Genomic DNA, 16,664 nt, shown 5'->3' on the forward strand with positions numbered 1-16,664 from the left:
CCAACCGCGGCTGAGCTGTTGGGGGACACCAGGAAGGAGAACCTGGGAGGGAAAATAGTCTCTTTCCACAGCAGCCCTGTGAGCACCTTTTCAGCGGATAGCTTATGTTATCCGGCCTCCTCTGCACTGACTCTGCATCCCATTCAGCCTGCTCCTCCCACTTCAACGCTTCCTCCTCCTCCTGTCGGCATCGGTAGAGCGGACTACACAGGGACCAGGACTGGAGAGGGCTGGATGCTCAGGTTTTTGCCCTGGTTCAGAGATCCGTCTGTGGCCATGCTACGTCTCCATTCCGGCTGATGTCTGGATTGTAACGGAAATTCGGAGCTAGAAGAAAACCCACAGCCCGCAAGGAACCTTGGATGTGTGTCATTCTTTGCCAGTGTTGTCATTGGCGCATTTCCTCTGTTTGGCTGGTTGGTTTGCCTTTTCTGAGACTGGCTAGCAGGCACTGCAGCATCAGGACCGCAGGAGCCATGAAGCGGTAGGGCATGAGGACCCAGGGCCGACCCAACGGAAGGGCTTGAGTGCTTCCATTGCTACCACTGCTGCTGAGGTGCTTATCTTGATTTTTTTTTTCCTCCAGAAAAGGGTGTCTGGTGGGGGTTGGGGAGGGTGGTGACAGCTCAGGTACCCAGGCCCCTGCAGAGCGGAGCGGAGAGGAGGCAGGCAGGACGTCCTGTGGGAAAGGGGGAAGAAGCGCTGGGCTCCTGATGGTGGCTATTTTTGTCTCCCCTAGCTGAGTGACTGGGACAGCGGGTGGAGGAGAAGATGCTTATGGCCCGAGACACGGCGCGGGATGAGGCTCAAAAGCTACACAGGAAGTGGCTGAAGCACCAGGCCTTTATGGCAGAGCTGGCCCGCAATAAAGAATGGCTGGCCAAGATAGAACAGGTGAGTGGAGGGGACCGGGGCATGACGGTGGGGGGAGGGGTTAGATGGGAGGACAGATGGGGGGGGGGGGTACCATGCCAAAGACAGCACATGACCAAGAATCAGTGTTGACGGTGGGTGTGGTGGCAGTGAAATGGAATAGGTGAAAGTGGGGGAGATGTCATCACTCATCACTTTGCTCATTCTAGCCCTGCATCACATTCCTCAAGGTTACACTGTTAAACTGGCTGTGTTGTTCTCAGGTTCACAGGTGGTGTGATCCCTGCACTGAGAGCACACCATCTGAATTTCACTGTCTGGCTATGGAGGTTACAGTAAATCATGTAGAGGACATGTGAGCCTTTGCAGCAGCGAAAGCCTGAACACAGAGAGAAGGCACATTTCTCTAATTTTATTCAAGGGATGCTGGAAACAACAGCTCATGAGGAGTCATTTTACATCAGGAAAACATCCAGAGGTTTGCTTTTACTGTCCTGTGTTTCCCATAATGCTTTGCTCCCGTGATAGAGTAACATCCCATCATCCACACAGAATGTTCTCCATGCCCTCTGCCTCATTGATGCTCAGGTGGGCTCTTGAGATGTAAATTAGCCAGCGAGACTCCATTTCTGCTAATGGCACGTTGCATTAAGTCACAAATTTATTGCTGCTGTTCTTCAGAAAAATTGGACTTTAGGATCAGTCACACATGAAGCTGCTGATGACCAGGACATGGACATGACTATAGGAAAATATGACACCTAGGTGCTTTAGCAGGACGAGGTTATATAAAGTGTAATTTTGCTTAGAATGTAAAAATGCGAAGACAATCTGTTTTGTCCATCTTAGTGTGACATAATTTGAGACTTTAACACTTTCAGTGGAATTTCGGACTAAATGGGTAATGGGTGAATGGGTAACTGTGCCTATTAATTAATTCACATTGATTACATTCTGGGGGAAAAGAAAATGATATGCTTAAACCATGAAGTGCCCTGTTGAATTCAGACCCAGAGCTTTACCAGATTCAGAATACCTTATGAATCCCCAGGGGAAATTTGGTACAAGAACATGAGGAAAATGTCAGACAGAAACCATTTTTGCAGCTAGAAGCCTGTAATTCCTCGGCCTGTAATTTGATACTAAGTTTTCTTATTTAATTGAAGAACAGCCTGCACATGTGCCTTGTAGATAAATTTTACACAATGGGTTAGGGTTAGGGTTAGGGTTGGTGAACCTTCTCCTTGACCTTGCTAAAATTGTATTTACATCTCTTTTAACATCATGAGAGGTTTTGTTGACATTTCCTTCTGTTTTAATTATTCATTTTTATTGCATACATTGTGAAATTCATCAGACCCTATAGATTTTAACACATTATTTTTTGTTGTACACACAGTATAAACTATTCATAAGATTGCTATGTAGCTAATTATTACAATGCCTGCTGAAGACGAGCCCTGTTACAGTATGGCAATTAATGAGGAAAGCTTCATGAGTGTGTGAAACATGTTTGAAGGCTAATCATGCTTAGACCTCCTCACTGAGCAGACACCTTTGTTGAGTTTGGTCTTGATGGAAAAGAGCTAAAACAGGAATTTGGATGGGACTGTGTTGTAGACCAAGCAGTGTGCACATGATCATTTGTGTCCTGTCTGTCTGACTGTGTCATGTCCTATGGCTTAGTAGTGCAGGATATCGTGTTTATTAGGGTATTGTTAGTTGAACCACACACTGCAGGCTTTTTTCTTCAAGGTGGAAACATCTCAGCTGGAGTTTTTAAAATTTTCTTCCTCATGTAAGGAAAAGTCAACGATCAAACAATGTTTAGCATCAAAAGACAGGTGGAGCAATTAAGAAAATAGGACTGCCAAACAGATTCCCGGTTTGAATCCACAAGGTGTGGACTGTGTTCATTGTACCTGTGAAATTTCACTTATTTCAAACGAATGATGACAGTTTCAATTATTATTCATTACAAGATAATTTTAAAAGTTTCTTCTCTTGCTGAATATCTTTGTGTCGGAAAAGAAGAAGCAATATAAAGCTGTTGCTTGAGCTTTAAGAAGCTGTGATCTGCATTTATCACTGATATCTGACATTGTATTGACCAAACGATTAATCAAATAATCCATAAAATAACAGGCGGATCAATCATTAATGAAAGTTGCATGTGTCAGCACTGCTATCTATAATATGCACTAGGTATAGTTTTTCTGTTTGTACATCTCTCAGTATGCTTCATCCCAAATCATCTCACATGGTCAGAAGGTTTTGGCAACCCTGCTCATCAGTGGTTGTGCAGTCTGTTGTTGTGGTTTGAGCAGTAAATGGAAGAGTAACAATGTTAACAAAAATTATGATGCCCAATGGGAACCAAGACAGACAGTGTAGTTCAAGTGGATCAGTAGTATTTTTTATATATTAAAAGCAAACATTTACACTTGTTGCCTACGTCATATCACATCATTCCATTATTTCCTTTGCAAAAGTAAAATTCCAAGAGGAGCTTGACACAGTTTGAGGATACCCAATGCACATGTGTCTATCACCAAAGCTCTTTGATGTACATGTGACCTGACTAAGCATATTTAAGGATCTTCTTACCATTGTGAACATTTTTTTCTGAAATTCAATGAGCAGCTACACTGAGTTTGCCACTGTGGTACCCACAGTAGAGGGGATGTTAATATAACAGTGTGTTATTAACCTGTCTGGGATGAGACACTAAGAAAGACATTGCGGGACGCATGCTGTTATTGGTTAATTTATAGCAGAAGGGAAGAATGTGGAATTGAACTGTTACCAGTACAATTATCTGTCCCATGCCTTTCGCCACCTTTCCACTGTGCCAACCCATAGTCAGTCTCTAATCAATGTAAACAGTGAAATATCAGCATTTCAAGTTTCCAGATTGCAGTGGATACAGTTGACTCAAATAGGCCTCGATGTAGATAGACATCTTAGCTGGCAATGAAAACGGATTGAAACAGGATGCTGCTTTTACTTCTGAATCATCAGCTTATTTGTGTAACCTTTCATCCTGAATACCAGAGAAATAAGATGAAGGGATTGACACTGACTGCAGAAGATGGCTGCTACAAAGAGGTTGTATCTGCTATGTTGTCTGGCATAGGTTTCTGTGTCTGAAGCCCTCCGTATACACAGTTACAGAGACCCTCCCATCTTCAGCCTGTCTGCTAACATTACTTAATCTACACCGACACTTCTCTCTGCCGTTACCTGAGAGACGGAGAGAAAAGATGACGCTGCGTCCTCCCATGATCGGAGAGCTCTGCGTCCTTTTGGAAGGGTTCCCGCCCCGTCCCTTTACCTCTGTTCTCTCTCAGTACTTACTCAGCACATGTAGCCAGGAGAGTAGCTCCAGTCCTGGCCCAGGGTATGTGGAAGATCCGTGGACACCAGAGGACGCACAGCTGACCTTGTGTCAGGGCTCACTATGGCCTCAGGGGTCCAAGCTTTGTAGGCATACAGATAAACCATGGTCCAGCACCAGCTCACAGATCTAATTGATTTTCATAGAAGAAAATCACAGATGTAGACGATAAGGAAGTGATGGCTGGGTTTGCTTTAGCTTGTTTAATTTTAGCATCTTGATATTTATGTTAGTTTACTGTCTTAGACACCTAGACATAATAGAATGACAGTTAATGTTCCATCTTCAAATATTTGCTGTGAAAAAGGCCTGTACTTTCTATCAGTGACACCTCAGCTCCAATGCCAATCTTTAACATAGCAGATGTTATAGTGTATACATTCAACTTTAAGGCCTGAATAATTCATTACACATCTGCACACTGTTTTGTTTTGTTTTTTTTTTTTTTTACAGTTTTACTCAGACAGGTGTAAACAGTAACTACTCATATGTTGGAGATGATTTTCTGTGGTGGATGACAACACATGGTGCTGTAGCCATTGTCGAGCAGGAGAGTGTGGACGAGTCTGCTGTGGTTACATTAATGATACAATTCTAAGAGCTTTTGGTTATAAGGATTTGAAAACTCAAACTCACTTTCTCCCTGCTTTTGCCTCTTATCACTTAACACTATGATATGCATTATTTACAAATATATACTTTCTTTTTATCACTTCTTAAAAAGTGATAGCATTGACATATAGGCTATTAAATAAATAACAGCATCATTAAGCTCTTGTAAGGGATTCCACTGTATTGACAATCAAATTATCCAACACTTTTTCATGGGGAGACTCCAACAGCTCATCTTAAAATAATGAGTACACTTGTTCCACATTTCTTAGACTTTTTCAACTCTGGAAGTGTGTGTTGTTTTTTGAACAGTGGGACTCTTTAGTGTCTCTTTAATAATGGTGTGTGGAGCTCAAGCCAAGACATTCAAGTTAAAGCTAATCACGTCCTAGCCCCTTGCTGTTATTCTCTCTTTCATACAGCGGTTATAACTTTAGCTTCACATTCTTTATTACTTGTTTTTTATTGTTTTTAATGGTGTCAGGTGACACAAAAAACAACTTCTCACAGGTCTCACCACGTTCCCAACCAAGGCACAGAAAAATAAACTTCTCAAAGTCGGATTTCATCCCATTATTTAATAGTAAGGAAAATATAGAGCATTTTTCTATCTATTCACGTAACATGTTTCTGTACTTACCTCATGACTCATGACCGTAACGTCCAACTTAACATATTAACAGGGAAGAAAGAAGATCACAACACAGGACAGTTGCAGTTTAAGACTGTAGCTATTCCTAGGACAAAAACACACACATATATATATATATATATATATATATAACTATATCGTAACTTTAAACTATGCCAGTTGTAACTGAATGAATAGCCACTACATGCTACATGCTCTCATATCATCTGTCAAATTAGCATCATTAATTAGGTCACATCTTCTACAGTGACATCTTTGCACGGTGAGGTATTGTAGCAGGGTATCTTGGAACACCCTACCTTAGCTCTTCAGTGTCCTTCTGACTAATCTGTGTGAGATTTGGAGAAACCAAATGGCATTGTGTGATGGGTTAGACAAAGTTGCTCCTTTACACACTTTAATACTGTTTCATGCTGTTATATCTCATCTTCACTCACTCTTCATTTAAACTGTTCTCAGTCCATTTACATTTCCCTTCTTGAACACTACACACTGCACAGCTGTAGCTGCAGGTAACCATCTTCCCTCCCTCACTTAATGACTGCTCGTACACAATAAATTAATTGTTACTCTGAAATGTAATGCATTTCTTTGATTCCTGTCCATTCCTACTGAAAAACATCTAGAAATTAGCCGATTTGACAAAAAACTATTCATATCCTGCAGAGATTATCAGTGGTTCAGCTCTTCTTAGTATATTCTTAGTTGACTTGCTGACTAGATGGTATTTTGTATTATTCCTGCTTTTGCCACAGTGCATACTGTTTGTGTGAAAACATACTATTCTATTTCTGGTGCATTCACCGTCTGATTTTTATTTATTTTTTTTACTTTATTGAAATTAAATGAGAAAGAATAATTTTTTTAATCACCTCTCAAGTTCTGTTTGATGGCTGGGAGGAAACTCCTTCATTGTCAATAGAGGCAACTGGTTGCTGATGTTATAAATATAGATGATGGTAATGTTAGTCCTGTTGTGGGTTGCACAGACAGGACAGAATGACATGAAGTTTTTGCAGCTCAACGATTCTGATTAGCTGAATGTGAATGTGTCTTGAGGGTTTAGGTATTTTCTGTCTTTTGTGGTTCACCTTTGGCAAAAGTGTGATACAGATAAGTTTAACAGTGTTATTTTAATCTATGCACTGTTGTTTGTGCCAGCAGTATAAAACAAGCCCTTTAATACCACCAACTATTTCACCATGCTGTATCAGCATTAAAATGGAGCCTGCAGAATTTGGCAAGAAAATGCTGCCATATTAGCATGATTCATGTGTGGGTGCCATTAAAAGATCACACTGTGCCAGCCATGACTGCCTCAAAATTTTACTTCACAGATGCCCTTTGGATCCAACTGTGCCCAGGGTGTAGCACAGCCTAGCTCACCGGCAGCCTCATTCCTGTTCCACAAACCTTTGATTCTCCCTTCCTTTGCTTCCCCTCTTTCTTCAGTCTGCTTCTCCTCTGCTGTTCTCTCCCTTCCTTTCCTCTCCTCTCCACCCCTCTCTGATTTCTTCTCCCTCTGCTTCACTCTGTGTGTCAGTAAAGCCAAAAGAGAGCAAAAGGAGAGAGAGAGAGAGAGACCTGCTTTCTGCTGGCTCTGCATTATGAGAGGGAGAGCAAGGCTGATGGGAGAGAGCGAAGGTGGGGGGTGTGTGAGAGAGTGAGCACTAGCAGCAGTTAAGCAGTGAGCCTGTGCCAAGAGGAGGAATGCAGCACTGCATTATGAAAGCCATAGGATATAGGTCCAGCTCTCTGTGGAAAATGTAGGAGAGAGGCAGGATTTGGAAGATTAAATCTATCATGTGCATAGTTGTTATGACAATAGAAACTAAGTAAATAATGAATCCATCACCCACTAGGAATATAAAAGAGCAAAGCATTAATGCTTGTTTCTTAAAACATGGGTGAGGAGGGGGAACTGCAAAATTATCAAAGGCTTTTAAGTATTGACGCTATAAAAGAGCTTTTTGAGATGGATGCAAAAACATGCAAAATCCTGTCAGAGGAGGAAAACACCTTTTACTCCCCTAAGTCTAGGTTTGGGAGGAGACTGGTAATAATCTATTTCGGGATAGAGCTTCATTGACACAAAGGAAAATGCCACCAGCTTTGATCTCGCTGCATCTCCTCATCCAGATCACGTCATGAACAAAGCCAAAGATTTAAAGGGAGGGAAGAGGAGCGGGGAAGCACAGGCAGCGGACAGAACGGGGCTTTATTAGACTTACCATGCATGATTTTTGGGTCAGCCTGAGGCTAAACTTTGCTCCAAACACCTGCCTCTCTGCATGCAGGGGGCTCGAAGGCTTGGCATGGAGTTGTGTCGTCCCAAGCTATTTTGGGGACAAAATTGAATTTAGGCTCTTACTTTCTAACAGTTTGAATTGGAAATAAATACTAATGAAGATCCACTGGGCAATGTAAAGAACAGAACTGTGTAGTATGGACAGACATAATGGAGATGTTTAATCCATACAATATAACCATTTATCTATCATATATGTATAGCATGTCTTTATATTATGGACTTGAATGCTGATGAATCTAATTTTAGGAATAAAATCTAATCTTCTGTATTTTAAGTCAAAAGTAGTGGACAGCTTTCTGCTACGGTTGTCCAGTTTACAGATTTCTGAGGCAAAAATTATCTTAGCCCATACCAACCATCCCTTGGAGCATAAGATGACATTAAAGAAGTGTACAAGTAGAAACTCAGCCAGGAAATAAGAGACCAACTATTATTCTTTCAGAATAGCATTTAACTGGGTTTAACTGACTTGCAGTAAAGTAATGTGGTGATTTTGATCAGTCTAAAGTGTGATATTTGCTGTATTAAGTCAGTTGACCCATTGGTCTCTAACAGTTTGACCTTTCTACCTCCAGGAAGGTCAAGAGCTGATCCAGGAGAAGCCGGAGCTTCGTTCAGTGGTTCAGCAGAAGCTGGAGGAAATCCGAGAATGCTGGTCAGACCTGGAGAGCACCACCAAGGCCAAGGCCCGCCAGCTCTTTGAGAACAACAAGCCTGAGCCAGTGGTGAAAAGTTACTCAGACCTCGACAACCAGCTCTCCCATCTGGAGCAGCAGCCCCCTCAGCTGGAGCAGGCACACCATCTACCCACCTTCAATGAGCAGCTCCAGAAATTCCAGGCAAGCCTCACGGACCTCCAGGGTTGCTCTGAGAATATTCTTTCTTATGTGAAACTCTTTATTTAGAGATTCTCTGAAGCGACAAATGACTCAGCTGGTTGATATACCAACACTGATCTGACCTCTGTAGATCCTCAGCCTCCCTCACACTGTCCTGCTTAACTCTCCTGCATGTTTACACAAGGCTCTACAAACTTTTACTCTCTATTTCTTCTCAATCTCTTACTTATGCTCAATTAGAATTTTATATCTTATTGTTTTTGTATAGTGTTTTGAAGTTTTCACTTATTATCACAAAATCAGGATCATTGCGGATTCAGTGTAATTAGTATTTTTACAAGTGTCCATTGTATTTATTTTTCAAATTTTTATTTCTTCTCTCTATTCTGTTGTTCTAATTATTATTCTAGTATTACAACACACCTAACCCTAACCCTAACCCACACCTAGTATTACAACACACCCTAACTCTAACCCTAACCCCCTAACCCTAACCAACTTTTAAAGATAAAGCTCGGTGCAAAACATTAACAATTTCAGTAATGAAGCTACATAACTAGTTTACTTTTATGATAATGTCCCTGGGCTTTAACTCTGGGGGTAATATAATCTTGTATTTGGGCAACATAACATAAAATATTAATTTACCAGCAAAAATTAATAAACCTTAGCAGAAACATGTACAGAGAATGTCAAAAAATAAACTGATACAAATTGTGTCCGTTTAGAGCTTTAATTGCATCACATGTAGAGCGCATCATTGCTGTTTTACTGGTGATGCGTTGACGTGTGAAGTTTTTTTTTTTGTTTGTTTGTTTGTTTGTCAGAATTGGTTGTATCACCTGTGGGGCTGTTAATCCATAAATGAAGTATATCACAGTTCTAAATGTATTAGGTTATGTCCAAGTAAATAGCTGTGAAATTTATAAATCAGCAAGAAATACAAAGAAATCGCCTGTGGAGCGGATAAAGCATAGATACTCATTTGAAGTACCTTAAGAGTGCATTTCTGTGCTGTACTTCACTAAATGTACTTATATTTTGTCTCTGGTTTTCAGCTTCTTTGACTCCACCCTCTATGGCAGCTCTGCCCATGAGAAATAAATGTTTGTGTATCTGAAATCAGTGCTGATAAAGCCAATGCTTTTGACAGACTGTGCAGTTCAGCACAGTTCATTGTAGTTTATGTAATTTCCCCCAGCTGCAACATGCGTCCATTCAGGCTGCTGCTGTGGCATGTTCTTAAACACAGGATTTCAATGGCATTAAAAAATGCACCATATGCTTTTTTCCCTTAGAGTGAGGCAGTCCATTACATAACCCCTGAAATGTTCTGATAGGTAAAAGCTGATGTGCTGTGTTTGCCCATGCCTGTAACGTGACCTTCCTCTTCCCTCCATGCAGGCAATGGAGTCTCAGATAGGGGACTTTTACAAGGACGTGGGAGAGCTGGGAAGCTTGCAAGGGGTCTGCCTACCCCAGCGAGGGCTGATGGCAGGTGACAAGGAAGGAGGCGAGCAGTCAGGCATGGTGGAGACCCGCATTGTCCGGCTCATTGAGCCACTGAAGGAGAGACGCCGCATCCTGCTGGCGTCCAAAGAGATGCACCAAGTTGCCCAGGACCTTGAGGATGAGATAGTAAGTGGCACCCTTCTTTTTTGAGTTTCCATTCATTTCATATATTTCCTCTTTTGTATAGCCAGCGTCATTTGAAGTTACGATATCATATTATGGTCAGTGACTTCACTTTGGTTACCTAATAGCTGTGGATTCAAGAGAGGCTTCCTGTGGCTTCCTGTAAGGATTATGGGAATAACCTCCAGAGTGTACAGCAGCATGTAAAGAAGAACCAGGTAAGAGTCAAAAATGATGCTTGGCCACAGCAAGGTGAAGTGTGGGCTGACTTCTAAGTATCGGAACTTTCCTCTGATTGGTCCTCCAGACTCTCCAGAGGGAGCTGACAGGGCGGCGTGCTCGTGTTGAGGAGGTCCTGGACCGTGCTGGGATTATAGCCTCACTGAGGACTCCTGAGGTGGAGTTTGTACGCGAAGGGGCGGGACATGTGCGCCAGTTGTGGGAAGTTTTGCAGCTGGAGACTGAGAGGAGGTCAGTGATGCTGGATGCAGCCCTGCAGGCTCACCAGTACTATTGCGAAGCAGCTAAGGTGGAATCCTGGCTCTCGGGTCAGAAGCTGCATCTTGTCAGTGAAGAGAAAGGCACGGTACGGAAAGCACTGATCCTCACACAGGTATGTGATGGCATGATGTATGATCCAGTTATTCTGACATTACTACGATGTTTCTCAGGATGAGTCAAGCACTCTGCAGCTGCTGAAGGCCCATCTCTCTTTGGAGCAAACAGTGGAAACATATGCAGAGACAGTAGGCATGTTATCCCAGCAATGCCAGCGTCTACTGGAATTGGGACACCCAGACAGGTTTGCTTCACAAAGCAGTAACACAAACTCAATGTTTGACTTTCACATTTTCCCTCGGGTGTTTAAAATATCATGAGAATAGCACTGTAGTTATGATCTTGCTTTCCAACAGCGAGCAGATCACCAAGCAGCAGTCCCACATAGATCGGCTGTATGTGTCTCTGAAGGACATGGTTGAGCACAGGAAAACCAAGCTGGAGCAACAGTACTGGCTCTATCAGCTCAACAAGGAGGTGGAGGAGTTAGAGAAGTGGATCACAGAGCGCGAGTCAGTGGCCAGTTCCACTGAGCTGGGCCAGGACCTGGAGGATGTCACGGTCAGTCCCTCAACATGGCGTTAGTGGCTACGCCATACAATAGGACAGAGATATTAAACCCAGCCGGTTTAAACTGGCTGCATTTTATTTAACGAATACTAGACTGTGTCATTTTTGAGTAAACAGCACAACATCATTATATAACTATAGTGAACTGACATTTTCCAGAGCAAGCAATTGGCGTTTATGTTCACCAAAAAAAGATGATTTAATATTCGTAAATATTAGTTGTGTCCTTTCACACGTAATTTACAGTTTTTGTTGCTATAAAATAATGATAAACAAGTTTCTTTCAGCAGTGCATGTCAGTATTAATTACTGTAGACTTAACAACCCACTGCGCTGTAAGGCTTGATATTACAGATGGTTCATCTAAAAGATCTCTAAAGAGATGAGACATGTGAAAGGGTTTAAAAAATAAAATTAAACAGCATAAATACATTTTGAAGTATGATGTCTGTTGGTGTTTTATACACACCTCTATGATGGAGGAAAACACACTGTACATTTTCCCTCCTATTGACAACAAAATAAAATATATGCAGCACAGTAAATCAGTCCGTTCCTGTACCAACTCAACATTTGTGTTCAAATAACACAGCCAACAAACACACCATGTGCATACTCTATCTAGTATAAAAGTGTAATGAAGTATTTTCTCAGTTTTCAGTATTAGCTCTTTATATCCAGCAGCTACACTATTTTAACTCCCCACCCCCTACAGCCTCTTATGATGTGTTCTGTAGCTAGTGGTGGCCATTTGCCTGCCCATTGCATAGGCTTTGATGGGTTTCTTTGCTTGGTGTCCGTCCCAGAACACCACTGCTAATCTGCTGTACTGTCTTTTTGTAATAATATCTGCGGGTCCTTGCTGAAGCTTCTCAACTCCTAGATGATCCTAGATGATGATGGACCATGGTCTATGGAGGACAAAGAAGCAGTGATAGGGGGAAATATGATCTGTTGCAGCATGCCCCTGGTGTCTAACCTGACAGAGCACATAGGAGGAAAAATGATTTGTACCAGCATGCTCATCGTGTCTCACCTGATGCACATACCCCTAAATCTCGCTCCCTAGGTTTAGATTCCAACCTGGATTCTTGCTTGGCCCTATTTTCCCACAGCTTCCCTGTCACTATCTCACTGTGACTATCCCATTAAGGCAGAAATTGCCCAAATAAAATTGTTTTATCAGAATGACTCAGCTTGTGTCCGGTCCCTGTAGTGTTGTGTAGTTTCTGTGTTTCAGGTGCTCGAGGAGACCTTCACCAAGTTTGCCTCAGAAACCAACAACATTGGCCAGCAGCGAATGGAGCAGGTGAACAAGATGGTAAATGAGATGATTGACTGTGGCCACTCAGACGCAGCCACCATCGCTGAGTGGAAAGACGGACTGAATGAGTCATGGGCTGACCTCTTGGAGCTGATGGAGACACGTAGGCAGATGTTGGCAGCATCGCACCAGCTGCACAAGTTTTTCACTGATTGCAAAGAGGTAAAGTCATAACAGATATCAGTCTCTGACCAAGGTGTGGCATGGTCTTCATCTCTGTTTCCAGGGTAGACAGTCTGGCCATGACATGTGGCTTCTATTTTTAAAGCCCTCATCATGAGGATGCCGTACTGTATTGTAGGTCTTGGCTCAGATCGCAGGGAAGATGAAGCAGCTGCCAGAGGTGAGGGCATGCCAAGCCAACATCACCAATCCAGCCACCCTGCAGAGACTCATGCACTCCTTTGAGCATGCCCTTCAACTGCTAGTCGCACAGGCAAGTGATATGACTTCTCTCCGAAAACATAACTAAAAGAGTGTACTGGCTGGGTTTGAATGCCATCACACTGATTTTTCATAAAAATAGTGTACCCAGCCAGCTGCATATCATATCATACAGATGTTTTGGAATAGCTTATTTCTCAACTCAGTTCCACTTATTTTCCACATATTCAGTTTTCTACCAAACTGTCATCATGTCATTATGTCACCTTAACCTTGTGTTGCAGGTGAGGCAGCTGCAGGAGAATGCTGCCCAGCTGAGGACCATCTATGCTGGCGAGAAGGCTGAGGCCATCATGGTCAAAGAGCAGGAAGTAATGGAAGCCTGGAAGGAGCTGCTGAGCTCTTGTGAAGCCAGTCGTGTCCAGGTCACCTCAGTAACAGACAAGGTGCAGTTCTTCTCAGTGGTGCGGGAAAACCTGATGTGGATGGAAGGCATCATGGGTCAGATAGGCTGGGATGAGCCCAGGTAAGACACCTGTATATTGTATCAGGTGAAATAGCCACATTTTGTGTTTCAGTGTTTAGTTAACTGGTGACCTTGAAGACCCAGGAGAATTAACAGAATTAATAGTGTTCAGTGTCGAATGAAGCTGCTGTGCCACCTTGACCTACTTTCAAACCACATCTTCATTCAACCTTTTAAACAATGTAGCTGAAGGATATAAAATTTATTCTGCAATTACTTGTATTATTAGTAATTTCTCCCAGTGCAGCTGTGCAATACGTGTGCAACACTTCAAACCTGGTTTGAAATCTTATAGCAGATGTCAATAAATCAAAAGTCGTCAACACACAAAACCATGGGACTGGTAAAGATGGCACAACATATGTGCAGTTTCCTCTCATTTTGAGCTGAAAAGTCAATTAATGAATGTGCTGAGAATAATAACTAGGAAATTGGTTAATAAAAGTTTCAATGACAAAATTGCCAATTTACAAATATAGTTAAAGTCACAGCTCGATATGGAGATTTGCTGGGAGTGGTTGGTTTATTTACTGGTTACTGGTTAATAATTAAGTAATTAAGTTACTGGTTTAGTCTATTAAATTTCCATAAGCTGCCCCCACCCACTCTGAGCTGATGTTTAAAATTGCTGGTTTTGTCCAGAAATAGAAAATATTGTGGATATGGGGGTTTGTGTTGTAGACATTGTGAAACTTCTACATAAAAATAACGCGAAAAAATTACCAGAATCATGAAACTGGAACAAACTACTACATATTTTCTTAATCTTGAATCCAGCATCAAAGTTTTTGCTGTGCCATTTCTTTGCTGGATGGATGACATAGCATGTACATCTCTGGTTCTGATCAGTCCATTGCTGTGGTCCAGTATGTAAACTGGCATACTTATGGAAAATACAGCTAATAATTCAGACCCTGCAGGACAAGAGTTCCCTGAAGCGTTTGGTCACTTAATTTGATTTGAACAACCTGCTGTACTGTTTCTCAGGGATTTGACGGCTTTGGAGGGAATGATGAAACAACATCAAGAGTTGAAAGCCAAAATCGATGGCCGCAGCAAGACCATACAGCAGTGTGCAGATCTCGGAAAGATCCTGATAGCTGCAGGCAACCCTGCATCCGAAGAGGTCAGGCAAACTGTGCATTTGTGTCATGCCACACGCCCCAAAATGTATTATTATGTTTATATTTGTTTTTATGTTTATTATTATTATTATTGTACAGTCACAAAACCTATGCTTCATAATACTTCATGAAGACATGGCATGTTCTTGTTGTCAGTACTGCGATCTGTCTGCCACCACAGATAAAGGAGAAGTTGGACAGCCTCTTGTCTAAACAGAAGGATCTTGTTGAAAAATGGGACAAACATCAGGAAAAGTTACAGCGCAGTGAGTAACTCATGTCTCCATCAGAGTGGATGCAGCTCTTAACAAAACATCATGTTAAATGTCAAATGGACTAAAGCAATTTCTCCCCTTCATCCTGTTATATGAGTTAATGTGTCATGAATCATGTATGAATCTTATTCTTCTCCTTGTTTGCACTGGTATCACATGCTCATTTTCAACATAGCTATGTTAACCATAAGACTAACTATGATATAATACATGAAACATCACACAAGTTTGTAAACAACAGATTTGTTTTGATTTGTTTGAGTGTGGTGTAATGATAACTACGTTGTTGGTCTTTTGTTACCTTCAGAGCAGGAAAAGTTCCAGTTTGCCCAGGAAACAGTGAGGGCAGAAGCCTGGCTGAAAGCCAAGGAGCCTCTGATCACGTCCAAGGAGCCAGAAGGAGGAGAACCCCAGGCCCAAACGGATGAGGCAGAGCAGCTCATACTTCGCCATGAAGCCTTCCGCAAGGCTGCTGTAACCTGGAAAGAACGCTTCAGCTCCCTCCGCCAGCTTTCTGCAGTAAGCTTGACTCTAGATAAATGTTTAATCAGTTTGGTGGAGTCACAATTTAATGCTGCTACAGGGAAAAAGTGACCTTGGCTTGTTGCGTTGGCATAGCAGTTATGGCCTCATGCATCTGTCTCATGATGGTTACTACGTGTATACCTTCGCTTCTTCATGTCTCCTCATTCACCAAAATTTAGAAACTAGTAAAACACTACTTTGAGCAGAAATTTCTGATAACTAGTTAAAGCTTACTTTTATTTTATCCACCCTGTTTTTGATTTCTGGTTCGTGTCATGTTATTATTTATTTAAACTCTTTCTTTTAGGCTGAGAAGAAAAAGGAGGAGGAGAAAAAGACAACTCCACTCTCCAGCCGAAGGATGTTCCCATTATCGTGTCTGACTCCAAACGTTCCCTCAACCAGTGCTACCTCATCTTTCTTGAGGCAAACAGTACAGGCACATTTAGAACCCAAACCCCTACAGCCCAGTTTGGACCTTGGTGCCACCCCTGCAACCCAGAGATTGTCCTCAACACTAGCCACCTACAACCCAGTCATAAATGGATCAGGCTACCACGGACTGGAACAGCAGTGCAGCTCAAAACTGGTGAGCTCATCATATCTTGGGATGAACCACCAGGCAGCCATAGGTGGGAGTGACTCTGGTTTCTCCGCGCTGACCTCCCAGAGCGGTGCAGCAGACACTTCAACTTACCTTGGGCTAAATCATCAAACTGTTGGCAGTGCAGAAAGCTCTGGGTACTTTGGACTGACTGCTGGATGTCTAAGTGGTATGCAAAACCATTATGGCAGTGGCAGATTAGGAAGTTCGGGTAACTTAGCTCAGCAGCCAAGCAGTGGAGGCATGAGCAGCCCTGGCTTTCTCCCCCAACAGAATATGGGCAGTTCTGGATATTTAGCCCAACCACAGAATATGGGAAGTCCTGGATACTTGGGACAGCAACCTAATATGGGGAGTTCAGGATATTTGGCACAACAGCCTAATATGGGGAGTTCAGGATATTTGGCACAACAGCCTAATATGGGGAGTTCTGGATACTTAGCACAGAATTATCA

General features: G+C 42.3%; 1 protein-coding gene across 1 annotated transcript; it reads left to right on the plus strand.

Moving 5' to 3' along the window:
* Window positions 1-771: 771 nt before the first annotated feature.
* LOC115054637 (spectrin beta chain, non-erythrocytic 4-like) lies at window positions 772-13,685 on the plus strand. The gene is made up of 10 exons (XM_029519936.1): window positions 772-894; window positions 8,421-8,684; window positions 10,089-10,322; window positions 10,448-10,537; window positions 10,627-10,905; window positions 10,991-11,121; window positions 11,234-11,438; window positions 12,688-12,933; window positions 13,073-13,207; window positions 13,440-13,685. Exons 1-10 carry the CDS (start codon window positions 772-774, stop codon window positions 13,683-13,685), a joined length of 1,953 nt encoding a protein of 650 aa, XP_029375796.1.
* Window positions 13,686-16,664: the final 2,979 nt, after the last annotated feature.

The sequence above is a fragment of the Echeneis naucrates genome, chromosome 14, assembly GCF_900963305.1.
Source record: "Echeneis naucrates chromosome 14, fEcheNa1.1, whole genome shotgun sequence".
NCBI classification, from domain to species: Eukaryota; Metazoa; Chordata; class Actinopteri; order Carangiformes; family Echeneidae; genus Echeneis; species Echeneis naucrates.